The 22,005-nt window shown below is 45.1% G+C and overlaps 1 protein-coding gene across 1 annotated transcript in view; it reads left to right on the plus strand.

Annotated features, from left to right (window-relative positions):
• ARID3C (AT-rich interaction domain 3C) overlaps window positions 1-22,005 on the plus strand; it is a 136,637-nt gene that overhangs the window by 78,249 nt on the left and 36,383 nt on the right. The window contains exon 3 of the mRNA XM_040420135.1: window positions 2,063-2,135. Coding sequence (XP_040276069.1) covers window positions 2,063-2,135 — 73 coding nt within the window. The remainder of the gene's footprint in view (window positions 1-2,062; window positions 2,136-22,005) is intronic.

A 22,005-nucleotide genomic window follows, 5' to 3' on the forward strand; every position in this document is an offset into this window, starting at 1 on the left:
TATCCTCTATACTTCCTTCTGTCAGTCTGGGGGTTAGAGGGTTACTACGTGGATATCCTCTATACTTTCCTCTGTCAGTCTGGGGGTTAGAGGGTTACTACGTGGCTATCCTCTATACTTCCCTCTGTCAGTCTGGGGGTTAGAGGGTTACTACGTGGATATCCTCTATACTTTCCTCTGTCAGTCTGGGGGTTAGAGGGTTACTACGTGGCTATCCTCTATACTTCCCTCTGTCAGTCTGGGGGTTAGAGGGTTACTACGTGGATATCCTCTATACTTCCCTCTGTCAGTCTGGGGGTTAGAGGGTTACTACGTGGCTATCCTCTATACTTCCCTCTGTCAGTCTGGGGGTTAGAGGGTTACTACGTGTCTATCCTCTATACTTCCCTCTGTCAGTCTGGGGGTTATAGGGTTAATCCTCTAAACGTCCTCCTCCTATTATAGGAGACACCAATTCTTATTACTATTGGCAGGTCCTCATCTACAAAGTTCAAGTACAAATCCCCAGAAAACAGCAATATCCTGTGGGTGTGCGCGTCAGATGGCGGCACTTTCCCGTCCGCACCTCCCGGGGCCCGGCTCAGCTGTCCTCATTGATCTGCAGGTCTCAGTTATTGGAGGAATCGAAGGGCCTCTTGACCCAGCAATTATTGTTCTGGCAGCCGCTGCTCACTTATATAACCTCATTATGAAGCCGCCTCGCAGGGGGGCCGCAGGCCGCAGCGGTGATAATTACCGCCAGTCAGACGCGCTTTATGTGTCCTGTACTTGATAAGCATCGCGGCCTCGTTATTTGTGTTTTATCGCGGTCAGCGACCTAACGAGTAGAACAGTTTATTAGGCGGTAGACGCCCCCGTCGCTGCAGAGGTGCCAGACCCGCGTCCACGGCACGGCTCATACAGTCAGTGGGGTTCATCCGTTAATCTGCCCTTTACCAACGGCGTTCCTTCTGGAGTCTCGCCAACGCTGTGCTCGCGATTTATCCGGGATCTGCAACTGATTTGTAGTTTGTACTCCTGCAGCCCGCGCGGGGGTCATCCCCATTCAATGAAACTAATACGCCCCGTGGTAACCCAGCGCGGTTTCCGTGCGGAATTCATTGCAATAGGTGACATACGCTGGAACGTCCACGCGGGATGGGAGTTCAACGCAAAAATCTGTTGCAGATTCGTCGCATTCGTGCATTTTACCCTATAAAAGGCGAACAGTGAAATCCAGAGCGGAAACTCACGATCATGATAGCCTATGGCGGATTCTCAATTTCCGTGCAGATTTTATCTTCCGCCTCCTGTGCCGCAGCTGCACGCGAAGCCACCCGATGCGGCCGCCGCCTGCTTACGTGAAAACGTGGTTGCGGCTTTAAATCAGCGGCCGTAGTATATTAAATGCTCCGATAATGAAATCGCTTCCACTATGGAGGACAATTAATAGCGAGCACTTCATGAGCCGCACGACACAATGAGCTCTGCATCACCAGAGCTGTCGATACGAGGCGTCTGCGTTCCCCGGGGCTCCGGGGGCTGTCATGTCATGTCACGTCGTAACCACTTCATGACCTCAGGCTCGGCGGTGATCTATGGGAATCCTGCCGATCGGATCCGGGCGCCGCGAGGCTTCGTCCACTTCATATTCCCTTCTGAGAAGCACGAGGCTTAAAGGGCAACTCCACCCGAGTGTAAACACAGCAGACAAGAAAATATCTATTGTTAGAGTGACCCGGAGGTATCCGCCCCAGACTCCCTTGGTGTAGGGTGCTGAGAGGGGTTGTCACCCAGATTTCCACGCCTCCTGCTGCAGACGTATTGTGAGAGCAGGTGACTGTTGTGTATTAAAGGGGAATTCCACCCGCACCTGAGCACATGACACCATAGGCTCTGACAGTCTCCGCAGGTCCGCTCTCCGGGACACTCGTCAGGGGAGACAAGTCTGAGACGTCTGGACTTCATATAAGTCAGAGTTACTGGAAATGAATGCTGATGGTTTCCACTTTCAGGGGAGGGTTTTGTTGTGACCTCGTTTGATGTCATATCCTTAATGCCGACTCTCTGTCTTATTTTACAGCTGTATGAGCTCGATGAGGACCCCAAGCGGAAGGAATTCCTGGACGATCTCTTCAGCTTCATGCAGAAAAGAGGTGAGTGGCGGCACAAGAGAAGGTATATTTCTAGGAGCGCAGGGATGAAAATGTTATTTAGGCCTCATGCACATGACCGTTGTGTGCATCCGTGGCCGTTGTGCCGTTTTCCGTTTTTTTTTCGCAGACCCATTGACTTTCAATGGGTCCGTGGAAAAATCGGAAAATGCACCGTTTTGCAGCCGCATCCGTGATCCGTGTTTCCTGTCCGTCAAAAAAATATGACCTGTCCTATTTTTTTGACAGACAACGGTTCACGGACCCATTCAAGTCAATGGGTCCGTGAAAGAACACGGATGCACACAAGATTGGCATCCGCGTCCGTGATCCGTGGCCGTAGGTTACTTTTTATACAGACGGATCCGAAGATCCGTCTGCATAAAAGCTTTTTCAGAGATGAGTTTTCACTTCGTGAAAACTCAGATCCGACAGTATATTCTAACACAGAGGCGTTCCCATGGTGATGGGGACGCTTCTAGTTAGAATATACTGAGAACTGTGTACATGACTGCCCCCTGCTGCCTGGCAGCACCCGATCTTGTGATCCGCACAATTAACCCCTCAGGTGCTGCACCTGAAGGGGTTAATTGTTCATATCATAGCCCCCTATAAGAGATCAGGGGCTGCCAGGCAGCAGGGGGCAGACCCCCCTCCCTCCCCAGTTTGAATATCATTGATGGCCAGTGTGCGGCCCCCCCTATTGTAATATCATTGGTGGCCAGTGTGCGGCCTCCCCTCCCCCGCCCCCCCCCCCCCCCCCCCTATTGTAATATGATTGGTGGCCAGTGTGCGGCCTCCCCTCCCCCCCCTCTATTGTAATATTATTGGTGGCCAGTGTGCGGCCCCCCCTCTATTGTATTAATATCATTGGTGGCCAGTGTGCGGCCTCCCCTCCCCCGCCCCTCCCTCCCCCCCTCTATTGTAATTTCATTGGTGGCCAGTGTGCGGTCTCCCCCCCCCCCCTCCCCTGCCCGATCATTGGTGGCAGCGGAGATTCCGATCGGAGTCCCAGTTTAATCGCTCTGGGGCTCCGATCGGTAACCATGGCAACCAGGACGCTACTGCAGGCCTGCAGGTAAGTATGATGCTTCTAATATTGTAATATTGCTAAGTAACCATGGCAACCAGGCCTGCAGTAGCGTCCTGGTTGCCATGGTTACCGATCGGAGCCCCAGAGCGATTAAACTGGGACTCCGATCGGAATCTCCGCTGCCACCAATGATCGGGCAGGGGGGGGGGGGGGGAGAGGGGAGTCCGCACACTGGCCACCAATGAAATTACAATAGAGGGGGGGAGGGACCTGAAGGGTTAATTGTGCTGATCACAGCCCCCTGTAAAAGATCGGGTGCTGCCAGGCAGCAGGGGGCAGTCATGTACATAGTTTGTAGTATATTCTAACTAGAAGCGTCCCCATCACTATGGGAACGCCTCTGTGTTAGAATATACTGTCGGATATGAGTTTCAGGATGTAACCTCATATCCGACAGTATAGTCTAACATAGAGGCGTTCCCATGGTGATGGGGACGCTTCAAGTTAAAATATACCATCGGATTGGAGAAAACTCCGATCCTATGGTATATTAACTCCTGACTTTACATTGAAAGTCAATGGGGGACGGATCCGTTTGAAATTGCACCATATTGTGTCAACGTCAAACGGATCCGTCCCCATTGACTTGCATTGTAATTCAGGACGGATCCGTTTGGCTCCACACGGCCAGGCGGACACCAAAACGACAGTTTTTTCATGTCCGTGGATCCTCCAAAAATCAAGGAAGACCCACGGACGAAAAAATGGTCACGGATCACGGACCAACAGACCCCGTTTTTGCGGACCGTAAAAAAAAACGGTCGTGTGCATGAGGCCTAAGTATTAGTAAGTAGTGATGGACGAACATCGGCCGGGACGTTTTGCGAACGCTCGTTCGCAATCAAATGTTCGCGGCGGACCCCATTAACTTTAATGGCAGGCGAACCTGAAAAACCTTCAGGTCATATTTGCCACCAATAAATAATTACTAGAAGTGCACAAATAGTCCCACAACATGGACAGGGACATACCCGAGGGGGGGATGAATGGCAAAAATGACCACAAAAAATATGTATTTTAATCAGGGGACATTTTTATGCATCTTAAAGGGAAACTCTCAAAATGTGCCCTGCTGGGGCCTAGAAAAAATGTATTTTAGGCCACGGCAGTACGGGCCCCAAAAATTAGGCATTCACCGGACAGAAAAGAACTTGTGATTATGTAACTGGAGGTATATTAGACGGTCACTGAATAACAATTTTACTGTAGGCCCAGTGGAGTAGAGGCCCCAAAAATTAGGCATTCACCTGACAGAAAAGGCCTTTTATGCCGCTGTATGTACATAAGACAAGGACCATTCTTTGTTCTGGGTGGTGGCGGATATGTGTGGGCTGGCATGAGGAAATTAAATTACAAGTGGTCGTCACAGGTGTTGAATTCCTCCGAGATCCATGCCTCATTCATTTGTAGAAATGTGAGGTAGTCTACACTGTCGTGATCTAGGTGAGTGCGCTTATCGGTCACGATCCCCCCCCCCCCCCCCTCCCCCTGCTGCTCTGAACTTCCTTTCAGGACAGGACACTTGACAAGAGGCAAGCCAAGAGTTCCATGGCAAATTGTGCCAGCTCTGGCCACAGGTCTAGCCTGCCCACCCAGTAGTCCAGGGGTTCCTCGCTTCTCAGAGCGTCCACATCGGCCGTTAACCTGATGTAGTCGGACACCTGTCGGTCTAGGCGTTCCCTGAGACTGGATCCGGAGGGCGGCTGTCGATGGGTTGGATGCAAGAATGATCTCCTATCCGAAGTGTCCAACACATCTTCAAACCGCACTCTTCTTGCATGCGCAGTAGGATTGGTACCCGCACCTGTTTCTCTGTTGGTGGAATTTCCTCTGCCAGCGCCCGCAACAGCAGAATGCAGCATCTCTCGCAGCAAGGCCTGGAAATGCTGCATTCTGCCAGCCCTCTGTGATGCTGGTAACATGTCCGCCATTTTGTGTTTGTACCGGGGGTCTAAGTACGTTGTCACACAGTACTGGTACTTGCCCTTTATACTTTTTATACGGGGGTCCCTCTTCAAACACTGGAGCATCAGGGCCCCCATTTGCACTAAATTGGAAGCGGTGGAGTGGCCTGGCTCCTGTTCATGGCCCAGGAGAATGTCATCCTCTGTCTCCTCGCCCCAGCCACGGACAACACCAGGGATCCCCGAAAAGTTTAAAGTCCCCCTCAAAGCCTGCTCTTCTTGCTCCTCCCCCCCAGCCACCATCCTCCTCTGACTCCTCCTCAGACTCCTGCTGACTTGTCTCAGATGGAGTAGCCCCCCTAGGAATTCATTCAGCATTGCGACTTCCTCATCTTCCTGCTCCTGCTCCTCGACAGCTTGATCAATGACACGACGCAATGCACGCTCCAGAAAGAAGGCGTAAGGTACGATGTCGCTGATGGTGCCCTAGCTGAGACTGACCAGTTTGGTGATCTCATCAAATGGCCGCAGAAGTCTGCATGTGTCGCGCATGAGCAGCCATTGGCGCGGTGAAAAGAAACCAAGATCCCCAGAACCTGTCCTGCCGCAGAGTTCGTACAGGTGGTCGTTAACTGCACGTTTCTGCTGGAGCAGCCTATCAAGCATATACAAGGTGGAGTTCCAGCGCATCGGGCTGTCACAAATCAGACGTCTGACGGGCAGGTGGTGTCGCCTCTCAACGTCAGCAAGGCGAGCCATGGCCGTGTAAGATCTTCTAAAATGGCCAGAGATTTTCCTGGCCTGCCGCAAGACGTCCTGGACCCCAGAGTATTTGGCAACGAATCGCTGCACGACTAAGTTCAGGACGTGTGCCATGCACGGCACGTGTGTCATTTTGCCCTCTTTCAGCGCGCTCAGCAGATTGGCACCGTTGTCACACACCACTTTACCAACTGTCAAATTGAGCGGTGTTAGCCACTGATCGGCCTGTGACCGCAGAGCTGAAAGCAGTGCAGGACCGGTGTGGCTCTTGGCTTCCAGGCACAACAGCCGCAGCACAGCATGGCAACGTCTCACCTGGGCACGTCGAATAGGTTCTGGGGAGCTTGGGGGGTGCAGCGGAAGAGGCGGTAGCAGTGGAAAAGAAGGAGTCAGCCGAGGAGGAGAAGAAAAGGCAGGCCTGCATGCAATCCGTGATGGTAACACCAAATCCACACGGGAGCCACGGATTACATGGTTGACGGCCGTCAGAAGGTTCACCCAGTGGGCAGTAAAAGTTATGTACCTTCCCTGCCCGTGTTTGCTAGACCACGTGTCTGTGGTCAGATGTATCTTGGCACCGACACTGTGTGCCATAGATACATTCACTTGCCGCTGAACGTGGCCATATAGCTCTGGGATGCCCTTCTGGGAGAAATATTTCCTTCCGGGGACCTTCCATTGCGGTGTGCCAATGGCCACAAATTTTCTAAAGGCCTCCGAGTCCACCAGTTTATATGGCAGTAGTTGGCGGGCTAGCGGTTCCGACAAGCCAGGGGTTAGCTGTTGGGCAAGAGGATTATCCGGCGTCATCAACTTTTTACGCTTGAACATTTGGGCCACGGAAGCCTGCCTTGTGCCAGATGAACGCGATGACGGCACGGTGGAAGGTGGAGTGGAGGACAAATGGGAGGAGAGAAGAGAAGAGGCAGGACGTGGAGCGCTGGGAGTGTGGCTTTGTGGGTTCTGATGGCGTTGCTCCCACTGGGGATGGGAGGCCAGGTGCCTTCTTAAGGCGGTCGTCCCTAGGTGAGTGTTGGGCTTACCACCACGTATGCGTTGACGGCACAGGCTGCAGATGGCAACACTATTATCAGCAGCTGACGCATTAAAAAAAGCCCACACTGCGGAGCCATGTGCCAGCGTCCTGGGAGCTCAAGATGTGACCGTGCATGGTGGATGGCTCGCTCCAGAAACATTTGCAGTCTGCTTTTTGCCTCCTGTGCCCTGCGAGCTCTGCCTGCTTCTCCTCCTTCTCCTCCCTATCTGCTGCTTCGTCTCTCCCTCTGAACTCCCCTCCTCTTCCTCTCTTGTGGGCACCCACGTGACGTCCATAGACACGTCATCATCGTCACCTTCACCACCACTGACATTAGAGATCTCGGAGTAGGCAGCAACAGTGGGGACCACCCTCCTTGGGCTGATCTGGGTACTGTCCTCAGACCGCTGGGTGGCGGCCGTTGTTACCTCCTCTTCCTCATCCGATGCCAAGAATGGCTGCGCATCGGTAAGGTCTGGATGGGAAAATAATTCCTCTGACTTGAGTGGAGGGGCTATGGTGGTGGTGGTGGTGTCTTTGGGGGTGCACACAGCATAATGAGGAGGGTGCAGATACAGAGGATGAGGAGGGTGCAGAAGTGGCAGCTGAGTGAGTCACTCAACTAACTCCTTTGACGTAATCGCACGCACCTTCTCCAACTTCCCACTTAGGCTCCGGCCTGGTGCACCTGCCCGACCCCTACCACCCCTGCGGAATGGCCTGCCTCTTCCTCTGCCTGTCATTTTCAAATTGACCCTGTGCCAAAGTGCAGTAATTGTGAAAGCAGGTCTATCGCAGGCCTCAATCAGTATTTTGTGAAAACTGCTACAAAAGAACATAGTTTTAAATTAGAGGGGCAAAGGGTTAAAAGTAATATCAGGAAGTACTACTTTACTGAGAGAGTAGTGGATGCATGGAATAGCCTTCCTGCAGAAGTGGTAGCTGCAAATACAGTGAAGGGGTTTAAGAATGCATTGGATAGGCATAAGGCCATCCTTCATATAAGATAGGGCCGGGGGCTATCCATAGTATTCAGTATATTGGGCAGACTAGATGGGCCAAATGGTTCTTATCTGCCGACACATTCTAGGTTTCTATAAAACAGGTATATCGCACCCCTCAATCAGTATTTTGTGGAAGCCGGTGTATCGCAGGTAGGGCTGCAGTAAACAATTATTTTAGAAATCGAGTATTCTATCAATTATTTTTTACGATTAATCGAGTAATCCAATAAGAAAAAATGAATTAATAGACTGCTTTTCTTTATAAAAACTTATCAGACCCCCTGCCATCGGTCCCCAACACCCTTTCCCCTGTGCGATCTGCCCAAGTGCATCAGTTCCCCCCAGTGCCATCATCTCCGTTCCCCCAGTGCCTTCAGCTTTTCCTCACCCCAGTGCCACAAGCTGCCCCCTAAGTGCCACAAGCTGCCCCCTAAGTGCCACAAGCTGCCCCCTAAGTGCTACCAGCTGCCACCCCAGTGCCACCAGCTGCCACCCCAGTGCCACCAGCTGCCACCCCAGTGCCATCAGCTGTCACCCCAGTGCCATCAGCTGCCCCCCTAGTGCCACAAGCTGCCCCCTCAGTGCTACCAGCTGCCACCCCAGTGCCATCAACTGCCACCCCAGTGCCACCATCTGCCACCCCAGTGCCACCAGCTGCCCTCCCAGTGCCACCAGCTGCCCCCCCAGTGCCACCATCTCCTCTCCTAGCCATGTCCCCAGCGACAGTACTTACCTTTCCTGTAGGGGCGCCGCTCCACAGCTCCTTCATCTTCTTCTCTGCGCGTTGCACTGACGTCCTAATGTCACACAGCGTCGGATCATAGTGCGCGTCTACGTGCACTATGACCTGACGATGTGTCAGGAAGAAAGTGCAGCGCGGTGCGGGTGACCACGGAGCGGTAAGTAATAGCAAGCGCTTCACTTCCGCTCCGTGGTCACATGACAAAAACGAATCCTCGATGCAAAAATTCGAGAATTTTTTTGTGTCTAATTACTTGATTAAATCGAGTAATCATTTCAGCCCTAATCGCAGGCCTCAATCAATATTTGGTGGAAGCAGGTGTATCGCACCCCTCAATCTGTTTTTTTGGGGGACAACAGGTATATCACACCCGTTGCAAATAGTTGTTCCAATAACGCTTGTCCCTCTATATAGCTGCAGTATCTCAGCAGAACCGCACACAACTGCTGCAGAATACAAATGCTCTATAATATACTTTCTATGTTAGAAAGTATATTATAAGTATATTACACCCCTCAGTATGTCACACCTATCGTTAGCACACCTATACCAGTCCTTAAAAGGACTTTTGTGGCCCTATTAGCTAGCATTTGGTGTCCCTAACAGTCTGTCCCTGCTCCACACAGCAACCTCTCCCTACACTGGCAAAAGACTGAATGTAAAATGGCGGCCAGATCAGGTTTATTTATAAGGTAGGGGGTGTGTCCATGTGCTGAAACGTCTCGATTGGCTGTCCTGTACCACCTGATGGATGTGTCATGGGTCAAAGTTCGGAGCAATGCAAAAGAATATGGCGCCGGCGGACATAGCCATATGTTCGCCTGTTCGGCAAATCGCGAACAAACTAAGTTCGCCGCGAAACGACCGCCGGGCGAACCGCAAGGCCATCTCTATTAGTAAGGAAGAACGCCAACTGACAATGATTACATTACAAATGTTATCCTGCACTGATCCTGAGTTACATCCTGTATTATACTCCAGAGCTGCACTCACTAGTCTGCTGGTGGAGTCACTGTGTACATACATTACTTATCCTGTACTGATCCTGAGTTACATCCTGTATTATACTCCAGAGCTGCACTCACTATTCTGCTGATGCAGTCACTATGTACACATATTACTTATCCTGTACTGATCCTAAGTTACATCCTGTATTATACTCCAGAGCTGCACTCACTATTCTGCTAGTGGAGTCACTGTGTACATACATTACTTATCCTGTACTGATCCTGAGTTACATCCTGTATTATACTCCAGAGCTGCACTCACTAGTCTGCTGGTACAGTCACTGTGTACATACATTACATTACTTATCCTGTACTGATCCTGAGTTACATCCTGTATTATACTCCAGAGCTGCAATCACTATTCTGCTGGTGGAGTCACTGTGTACATACATTACATTACTTATCCTGTACTGATCCTGAGTTACATCCTGTATTATACTCCAGAGCTGCACTCACTATTCTGCTGGTGGAGTCACTGTGTACATACATTATTTATCCTGTACTGCTCCAGAGTTACATCCTGTATTATACTCCAGAGCTGCACTCACTATTCTGCTGGTGGAGTCACTGTGTACATACATTATTTATCCTGTACTGATCCCGAGTTACAACCTGTATTATACTTCAGAGCTGCACTCACTATTCTGCTGGTGCAGTCACTGTGTACATACATTACATGACTTATCCTGTACTGATCCTGAGTTACATCCTGTATTATACTCCAGAGCTGCAATCACTATTCTGCTGGTGGAGTCACTGTGTACATACATTACATGACTTATCCTGTACTGATCCTGAGTTACATCCTGTATTATACTCCAGAGCTGCAGTCACTGTGTACATACATTACATTACTTATCCTGTACTGATCCCGAGTTACATCCTGTATTATACTCCAGAGCTGCACTTACTATTCTGCTGGTGCAGTCACTGTGTACATACATTACTTATCCTGTACTGATCCGGAGTTACATCCTGTATTATACTCCAGAGCTGCACTCACTATTCTGCTGGTGGAGTCACTGTGTACATACATTACTTATCCTGTACTGATCCTGAGTTACATCCTGTATTATACTCCAGAGCTGCACTCACTATTCTGCTGGTGCAGTCACTGTGTACATACATTACATTACTTATCCTGTACTGATCCGGAGTTACATCCTGTATTATACTCCAGAGCTGCACTCACTATTCTGCTGGTGGAGTCACTGTGTACATACATTACATTACTTATCCTGTACTGATCCTGAGTTACATCCTGTATTATACTCCAGAGCTGCACTCACTATTCTGCTGGTGCAGTCACTGTGTACATACATTACATGACTTATCCTGTACTGATCCTGGGTTACATCCTGTATTATACTCCAGAGCTGCAATCACTATTCTGCTGGTGCAGTCACTGTGTACATACATTACATTACTTATCCTGTACTGATCCTGAGTTACATCCTGTATTATACTCCAGAGCTGAACTCACTATTCTGCTGGTGGAGTTACAATTTTCATATATTACTTTTCTAAAGCCTGCAGGATTTGTGCCACACTTGAATCAGAAAAGGGTAATTTTTTTTTAGAATTTTTGTTTTTTTCTGTGTATTTCGGCAGTACGAGCAGTATATATGAAACCGTGTCCTTCTCTAGCAGTGACCACAGAGAGATAAACGTCCTCAGTTTTGGGGAGGAATTTCCTCACTTTACAGCACTGCTGCACAGTGAAGACACAGGGGGAGATGTACTAAGACTGTCAGCACGGGATGCGCTGAGGCCTCTTAATAAATTTGGCGCATTTCCAGGCAGTCCGTGCGCCAGACTCTGAAACCTTCTCCATCTACGGCCTGACCAGATTTGCACTATCATTTCTGTGAGATTCTGGAGTAAATTATAGTAAATTGTGTGGGTCTCGGTAGGCCTCGCCTCTCATGCTATATATTGAAAAAAAGGAAGGCAGCACTCCAAAAATCGTGAAGACAATGGGTGGTTTATTAACCCATGTGACAGCAACGTTTCAGCTCTCTCTATGGAGCCTTCGTCAAGCCAATGCGGTGCTCTTATAGCATACAGCATTACATTTAGTGATTACATAATTATCTCTCAATATTAAAAGTTGTGCCAAAATACATAAATACATAAAAAATAATTCTTAAGTGTCCATAATGACATTTCCAAATTCATACAAAATTGCGTAAAAAGTGAAAAGTGCCATCAATTCATAAAAAGTACATTTAATGCAATAAATATAAATCAAGCACCAGGTGCACATAATCCGGTGATTAAAAAGTATAAAAACAAATAACAAAATCTCACCTGGAGCCAGAGACTGCGTTGTGAGAGGCGCCAATTACCCATGCCACCGCGAGAAGTGTGATTAGCATTACCAACGTAGGAGACCACAACGAACATGGCCGAATAGGCAGAAACTCATGCCCATAGAACGATGTAGACGCCTCTACACATCACGCGATCGCCGCGAACATTGCTAGCCATCGCTTACTGATATTAACCCTATCAAAAACGTTGGGCTAAATACAGAGAACGGGTAAACAGTGAGCCTCCGCCATCAGCCATTCTCAAAAGCCCCCACCTATAGCGCCCTCATGAGGCAGCTTAATGTATTTTACAAAAAAAAAAAAACGGGGATCATTACAAATAACCAGGGGGCACAGTGTCCTCCCAGGGACCAACCTGACAAAGGGCACTGCGCCATAGTAGGACCCCCGATCCCCCCCCATCCAACTCCTGTACAATAAAACCCAATACTTGAGAGAAGCGTCCGTCATCAAAGGGGCTTACATAATAATCGTAGAATGGTCCGATTCAAAATCAATCACCCCCATGTCGAAACAGCGGCATGCGGGGGGTCAAATACGAACCACCACTCTACCTAAATAACGAAATAATCAGGCCATTATAAAGTGTGGTATCCCGTGTCATTATATATATATATATGTGTGTGTCGCAGGGAAATGATGAAAATGGAGATTTGATCAAATCCCTAAGGGAGATGATGAATTCACAGAAGATGTTTAAAATAACATCTCTGTGGGGTGATTTTACCTACAGAAAGTAAGTGATTTGGTTCAAATCCCTTAACTGTTTTAGTGAAAAGATGAAATAAACAAGTAAGGAGTCCTGGAAAAAAAAAGAAAAGCAGTCGAAGGACCTTTGATTACCTCATAGACACGTGACCAGTAATGTGACCAGTAATATTGCTATGTTCCTGGTCACATGGTGATGATGTCATCAAAGGTCCTTTATCCCATAGCTCTCACAGTTCTCTGATAAAAGGCCCTAGTGATAAAAGGCCCTAGCGATAAAAGGTCCTAGCGATAAAAGGTCCTAGCGATAAAAGGCCCTAGCGATAAAAGGCCCTAGCGATAAAAGGCCCTAGAGATAAAAGGCCCTAGCGATAAAGGGCCCTAGCGATAAAAGGCCCTAGCGATAAAGGGCCCTAGCGATAAAAGGCCCTAGAGATAAAAGGCCCTAGCGATAAAAGGCCCTAGCGATAAAAGGGACTAGCAATAAAAGGCCCTAGCGACGCCCCTGATTCTAGGTATATACTATTCTGTGGGGGCACACTCCTGGCCATTGGTTCAGATATAGAAAAAAAACTAACTCTGACCGAAGTTGTATCTGAAGAACAGTTTAATGAAACTATCAGGACGTTTTTGAACAAGCGGCATGATAAAGAAAAACCTTTGTGGACTCGCGAAAGGATAGAAGAAGCGATCACAGTCATTGAGCAATTTAAATTAGCACCACTACTTAAACTACAACGGACACATAAACAGTACTAGTATGGAAAAAAATATACGATGTTATGGAAGTAGGTACTGAAAAATCTTTGATTTTGAAGAGAAAGTCTGACCCCGATTCAAATATCTAAACAATATTATTTCATATTTTTATTATATTATCAAAAATATTAAACTTTTCACTAAGGGCTCTTTCACACTTGCGTTGTCCGGATCCGTCGTGCACTCCATTTGCCGGAGGTGCCCGCCGGATCCGGAAAAACGCAAGTGAACTGAAAGCATTTAAAGACGGATCCGTCTTCAAAATGTGTTCAGTGTTACTATGGCAGCCAGGACGCTATTAAAGTCCTGGTTGCCGTAGTAGTAGTGGGGAGCGGGGGAGCAGCATACTTACCGTCCTTGCGGCTCCCGGGGCGCTCCAGAATGACGTCAGAGCGCCCCATGCGCATGGATGACGTGTCCATGCGATCACGTGATCCATGCGCGTGGGGCGCCCTGACGTCACTCTGGAGCGCCCGGGGAGCCGCATGGACGGTAAGTATACTGCTCCCCACTACACTTTACCATGGCTGCCAGGACTTTAGCGTCCCGGCAGCCATGGTAACCATTCAGAAAAAGCTAAACGCCGGATCCAGCAATGCGCCGAAACGACGTTTAGCTTAAGGCCGGATCCGGATTAATGCCTTTCAATGGGCATTAATTCCGGATCCGGCCTTGCGGCAAGTGTTCAGGATTTTTGGCCGGAGCAAAAAGCGCAGCATGCTGCAGTATTTTCTCCGGCCAAAAAACGTTCCGGTCCGGAACTGAAGACATCCTGATGCATCCTGAACGGATTTCTCTCCATTCAGAATGCATTAGGATAAAACTGATCAGGATTCTTCCGGCATAGAGCCCCGACGACGGAACTCTATGCCGGAACAGAACAACGCAAGTGTGAAAGGGCCCTAAAACAGTTAAGGAATTTGATGATCAAATCACTTACTTTCTTTAGGAAACATCATCTTCCGTGAATTGATCATCTCCCTTAGGCCTCTTTCACACGGGCGTCATGTTTTTGGGCCGGATAAGATGCGGGTGCGTCGCGGGAAAATGCGCGATTTTTCAACGCGAGTGCAAAACATTTGAATGCGTTTTGCAAGCGCGTGAGAAAAATCAGCATGTTTGGTACCCAAACCTGAACTTCTTCACAGAAGTTCGGGCTTGGGATCAGTGTTGTGTAGATGTTCTTATTTTACCTTATAACATGGTTATAAGGTAAAATAATATCATTCTTAATATAGAATGCATAGTACAATAGCGCTGGAGGGGTTAAAAAAAATAATTAAACTCACCTTAATCCACTTGTTCACGCAGCCCGGCTTCTCTACTTTCTTCAGGACCTGAGTAAAGGACCTTTTGATGACATCACTGCGCTCATCACATGGTCCATCACATGATCCATCACCATGGATACGGGTAGTTCTAGTTTCTGTGCTGATTTAGTAGTCTCCCCAGCATACCAAAGGATACAAGGACATGACAACAAATAAACTGCAAATGTTGAGTCACATGTCAGAAATTGTTGAATTCTGATCTTTTTTTCCAGAGGAAGGATTCAAAAAAGAATTTCCAGGTATCATTAGAGAACGGTTCACACAATTATGGCACGGATAACAGCCCTTACGGGTTGAACCAAAATACGTGCCTCAACTCATTTTGGAAGTGCCAACATCTGACTTCACAAGTTTATCCCCTAGATTGCGATTTCTGCGGTATGAGCAAAGTTGGGGACATTTAAACTCCTCTATGTTCTCAAATCCACTGGTCAACATTTTCCAGTGTTTCCTCACAATAGATGAAATTTGTGAACTATTTTCACTGTAGTCTGAAACAAATGGGATTCTGGGAGAAGACGTCTTAGGTATATACGGGCCTTGAGTAGTCTTCTCTAATCCCTTAATTCTAGATATACTTTTAGAGATCAATTTCTTGGGGTAACCTCTAGAGCGAAATTTGGCAGCCATTTCCGACAATCTCTTGTCTCTAGTGGGACCATCTTGTACTATTCTTGTTACCCGTAGCATTTGTCTAGACGGGAGGTATTTAATTATAGGCCTTGGGTGATGACTCTCATATCTAAAAAAGTGTATTTTTATCTGTGGGTTAACATAGAGGTCAGTTGTAAGAGACTGGCCATGGATAGAAACCTCTGTATCAAGGAATTGTACCTTCTCTTCAGAATATGTGAAAGTAAGTTTTACACTAAGGTCAATCTCATTCAAAAAAGAGTGGAACGCCATGAGGTCCTCCGCAGCGCCCACCCACCCAAGGAAAATGTCGTCTATATAGCGCCACCACCCCAGCACATGGCTGAAGTGGTGGCACCCATGCACGAAAAACTCCTCCAGATGTGTCATATATATATTTGTATAGGTGGGCGTCACATTGGACCCCATAGCGGTCCCCTGCAGCTGAACATAGTAATCGTCCTGAAATAAAAAAGTGAGACAATAAAGTCTCTGCATTCCAACGTATAGTTAGTGTATAGTAGACATTGTCGTACAGCCTGAAGGCCCAACTCATGCTCAATAGATGTATATAAACTGCATACATCAAATGACGCAAGAATGGCATTCTCATTTGTTTTTTGTATATATAATATTGGGGGGGAAGGCGATGATATCCATAAAAAAATAAATTAAGAAAATATATAATATCTATGAAAAAAAATGATATCCAGAAAAAATATATATATATACAGTGGATATAAAAAGTCTACACTAAAATGAGACAAAGATAAATCATTTCAGAACTTTTTCCACCTTTAATGTGACCTATAAACTGTACAACTCAATTGAAAAACAAACTGAAATCTTTTAGGTAGAGGGAAGAAAAAATATAAAAATAAAATAATATGGTTGCATAAGTGTGCCCACCCTTAAACTAATACTTTGTTGAAGCACCTTTTGATTTGATTACAGCACTCAGTCTTTTTGGGTATGAGTCTATCAGCATGGCACATTTTGACTTGGCAAGATTTGCCCACTCTTCTTTGCAAAAACACTCCAAATCTGTCAGATTGCGAGGGCATCTCCTGTGCACAGCCCTCTTCACATCACCCCACAGATTTTCAATCGGATTCAGGTCTGGGCTCTGGCTGGGCCATTCCAAAACTTTCATCTTCTTCTGGTGAAGCCAGTCCTTTGTTGATTTGGATGTATGCTTTGGGTCGTTGTCATGCTGAAAGATGAAGTTCCTCTTCATGTTCATCTTTCTAGCAGAAGCCTGAAGGTTTTGTGCCAATATTGACTGGTATTTGGAACTGTTCATAATTCCTTCTAGCTAAACTAAGGCCCCAGTTCCAGCTGAAGAAAAACAGCCCCTTGGCATGATGCTGCCACCACCATGCTTCACTGTGGGGATGGTGTTCTTTTGGTGATGTGCAGTGTTGGTTTTGGGCCAAACATATCTTTTGGAATTATGGCCAAAAAGTCCAACCTTGGTTTCCTCAGACCATAACACCTTTTCCCACACGCTTTTGGGAGACTTCAGATGTGTTTTTGCAAAGTGTAGCCTGGCTTGGATGTTTTTCTTCGTAAGAAAAGGCTTTCGTCTCTACCCCATAGCCCAGACATATGAAGAATACGGGAGATTGTTGTCACATGGACCACACAGCCAGTACTTGCCAGATATTCCTGCAGCTCCTTTAATGTTGCTGTAGGCCTCTTGGTGGCCTCCCAGACCAGTTTTCTTCTCGTCTTTTCATCAATGTTGGAGGGACGTCCAGTTCTTGGTAATGTCACTGTTGGGCCATATTTTCTCCACTTCATGATGACGGTCTTCACTGTGTTCCATGGTATATCTAATGCCTTGGAAATTCTTTTGTACCCTTCTCCTGACTGATACCTTCTAACAATGAGATCCCTCTGATGCTCTGGAAGCTCTCTGTGGACCATGGCTTCTGCTGTGGGATATGACTAAGAAAATTTCAGGTAAGACCAACTAGAGCAGCTGAACTTTATTTGGGGTTAATCAGAGGCACTTTACATGATGGCCGGTGTATGCTGACTCCTATTTAACAGGATTGTGGATGTGATTGCTTAATTCTGAACACAGCTACATCCCCAGTTATAAGAGGGTGTGCACACTTATGCAACCACATTATTTTAGATTTATTTTTCTTCCCTCCACCGAAAAGATTTCAGTTTGTTTTTCAATTGAGCTGTACAGTTTATAGGTCACATTAAAGGTGGAAAAAGTTCTGAAATTATATTTCTTTGTCTCATTTTTTTTACATCACAGAAACCTGACATTTTAACAGGGGTGTGTAGACTTTTTATATCCACTGTATATATATATAGCGAGGAAAAAGGGAAAAAAAATCCTCGCACCTCCTACTATAATACTGTTAATGTGCGCTCTGCGGTGTCCCTTTAATTGATGACATGACTATAACTGCATTTCGCAGGGTTCGGCGCCGGTTCTGTTTGTTCTTCTCATTGTCTTCTGCATATTGGAGGGGAGTCGATGACAAAGAACAAAGCTCGGTGTCCCTGACATCTCTCATCGCGCTGCGCGGCGCCCGGCTGTTTGCACAGCGCAGGCAGCAGGATCCCAGCTATTGTGTCTATTCTGTATCATGTAAACATAGGGAAGCTGAAAAGGGCGTGCACACCTGCTGCACAGAGGCTCACACCCATGTGCACTAAAACAGGAGCCCTGCCCTGGCCCCTGACATAGGGGCCCCTGGATGGTGCTCAGCAGGGGAGGGCCCGTGGTGAATGTCTACAGCAGGGTTCCTCAATTCCGGTCCTCGGGACCCACCTACGGGTCATGTTTTCAGGATTTCCTTAGTATTGAGCAGGTGATATAATTAGTGTCCATGCATCAGGACTTACCGCAGGTATTCATTCTGTGGGATATTCTCAAATCATGACCGGTAGGTGGGTCCCGAGGACCGGAGTTGAGAATCCCTGGTCTACAGGATGGAAGCCATAACTGCTCCAGCCCGTTGTCCGACACGTGACCTCACAGCTCAGCTCCCACAATGCACCACTCCCTGGTTCGGGGTAAACCCCAGAATTGTGAATGGAGAGGTGGGATTTGGATGTGACTGGAGAAGAGTCTGTTCATAGTGGTGGCAGCGACCAATGCTGGTCCACATCAATGTCAAACACAAGAAACAGAATATACGGACTGGATGGGGGAGGGGGTCGTACGTGGGAATATATCGGAACTTGTGCCACACAGAGCGGAAATAAACAGGGAAGTGAAGGAAGGTCGGATTACCCGGCTCTCCCTGCTCTTTTGGGGTTTCACTTCATGTCCTTTATCATTTTTCTTTAAACATAGAGGTACTTTCTGCAGCGTGAGCCGAAACATGGAGTCCCAGGGGTGAGATCAGCTTTCATGTAATATGTGCACCTCAGTCCAGGAGCAGCTACTGATAGATATCACCGTATACAGGGAGAATATCAGCAACTGCAAAAGATCAACAGTCTGTGTAACCCTGAGCAGAGCTAGAAACCTACCTGTAATACAGAATATTACTGCCTCCTATGTACAGGAATATAACTACTATAATACTGCCTCCTATGTACAAGAATATAACTACTATAATACTGCTCCTATGTACAAGAATATAACTACTATAATACTGCTCCTATGTACAAGAATATAACTACTATAATACTGCCTCCTATGTACAAGAATATAACTACTATAATACTGCTCCTATGTACAAGAATATACCTACTATAATACTGCTCCTATGTACAAGAATATAACTACTATAATACTGCTCCTATGTACAAGAATATAACTACTATAATACTGCCTCCTATGTACAAAAATATAACTGCTATAATACTGCTCCTATGTACAAGAATATAACTACTATAATACTGCTCCTATGTTCTAGAATATAACTACTATAATACTGCTCCTATGTACAAGAATATAACTACTATAATACTGCCTCCTATGTACAAGAATATAACTACTATAATACTGCTCCTATGTACAAGAATATAACTACTATAATACTGCTCCTATGTACAAGAATATAACTACTATAATACTGCTCCTATGTACAAGAATATAACTACTATAATACTGCTCCTCTGTACAAGAATATAACTACTATAATACTGCTCCTATGTACAAGAATATAACTACTATAATACTGCTCCTATGTACAAGAATATAACTACTATAATACTGCTCCTATGTACAAGAATATAACTACTATAATACTGCCTCCTATGTACAAGAATATAACTACTATAATAATGCTCTTATGTACAAGAATATAACTACTATAATACTGCTACTATGTACACGAATATAACTACCATAATACTGCTCTATGTACAAGGATATAACTACTATAATACTGCTCTTATGTACAAGAATATAACTACTATAATACTGCCTCCTATGTACAAGAATATAACTACTATAATACTGCTCCTATGTACAAGAATATACCTACTATAATACTGCTCCTATGTACAAGAATATAACTACTATAATACTGCTCCTATGTACAAGAATATAACTACTATAATACTGCCTCCTATGTACAAAAATATAACTGCTATAATACTGCTCCTATGTACAAGAATATAACTACTATAATACTGCCTCCTATGTACAAGAATATAACTACTATAATACTGCTCCTATGTACAAGAATATAACTACTATAATACTGCTCCTATGTACAAGAATATAACTACTATAATACTGCTCCTATGTACAAGAATATAACTACTATAATACTGCTCCTATGTACAAGAATATAACTACTATAATACTGCTCCTATGTACAAGAATATAACTACTATAATACTGCCTCCTATGTACAAGAATATAACTACTATAATACTGCTCCTATGTACAAGAATATAACTACTATAATACTGCCTCCTATGTACAAGAATATAACTACTATAATAATGCTACTACATACAAGAATATAACTACTATAATACTGCCTCCTATGTACAAGAATATAACTACTATAATACTGCTCCTATGTACAAGAATATACCTACTATAATACTGCTCCTATGTACAAGAATATAACTACTATAATACTGCTCCTATGTACAAGAATATAACTACTATAATACTGCCTCCTATGTACAAAAATATAACTGCTATAATACTGCTCCTATGTACAAGAATATAACTACTATAATACTGCTCCTATGTTCTAGAATATAACTACTATAATACTGCTCCTATGTACAAGAATATAACTACTATAATACTGCCTCCTATGTACAAGAATATAACTACTATAATACTGCTCCTATGTACAAGAATATAACTACTATAATACTGCTCCTATGTACAAGAATATAACTACTATAATACTGCTCCTATGTACAAGAATATAACTACTATAATACTGCTCCTCTGTACAAGAATATAACTACTATAATACTGCTCCTATGTACAAGAATATAACTACTATAATACTGCTCCTATGTACAAGAATATAACTACTATAATACTGCTCCTATGTACAAGAATATAACTACTATAATACTGCCTCCTATGTACAAGAATATAACTACTATAATAATGCTCTTATGTACAAGAATATAACTACTATAATACTGCTACTATGTACACGAATATAACTACCATAATACTGCTCTATGTACAAGGATATAACTACTATAATACTGCTCTTATGTACAAGAATATAACTACTATAATACTGCCTCCTATGTACAAGAATATAACTACTATAATACTGCTCCTATGTACAAGAATATACCTACTATAATACTGCTCCTATGTACAAGAATATAACTACTATAATACTGCTCCTATGTACAAGAATATAACTACTATAATACTGCCTCCTATGTACAAAAATATAACTGCTATAATACTGCTCCTATGTACAAGAATATAACTACTATAATACTGCTCCTATGTACAAGAATATAACTACTATAATACTGCTCCTATGTACAAGAATATAACTACTATAATACTGCTCCTATGTACAAGAATATAACTACTATAATACTGCTCCTATGTACAAGAATATAACTACTATAATACTGCTCCTATGTACAAGAATATAACTACTATAATACTGCCTCCTATGTACAAGAATATAACTACTACAGGGAGTGCAGAATTATTAGGCAAGTTGTTTTTTTGAGGATTAATTTTATTATTGAACAACAACCATGTTCTCAATGAACCCAAAAAACTAATTAATATCAAAGCTGAAGATTTTTGGAAGTAGTTTTTAGTTTGTTTTTAGTTTTAGCTATTTTGGGGGGATATCTGTGTGTGCAGGTGACTATTACTGTGCATAATTATTAGGCAACTTAACAAAAAACAAATATATACCCATTTAAATTATTTATTTTTACCAGTGAAACCAATATAACATCTCAACATTCACAAATATACATTTCTGACATTCAAAAACAAAACAAAAGCAAATCAGTGACCAATATAGCCACCTTTCTTTGCAAGGACACTCAAAAGCATGCCATCCATGGATTCTGTCAGTGTTTTGATCTGTTCACCATCAACATTGCGTGCAGCAGCAA

The sequence above is a fragment of the Bufo bufo genome, chromosome 2 (genome assembly GCF_905171765.1).
Source record: "Bufo bufo chromosome 2, aBufBuf1.1, whole genome shotgun sequence".
Lineage (NCBI taxonomy): Eukaryota > Metazoa > Chordata > Amphibia > Anura > Bufonidae > Bufo > Bufo bufo.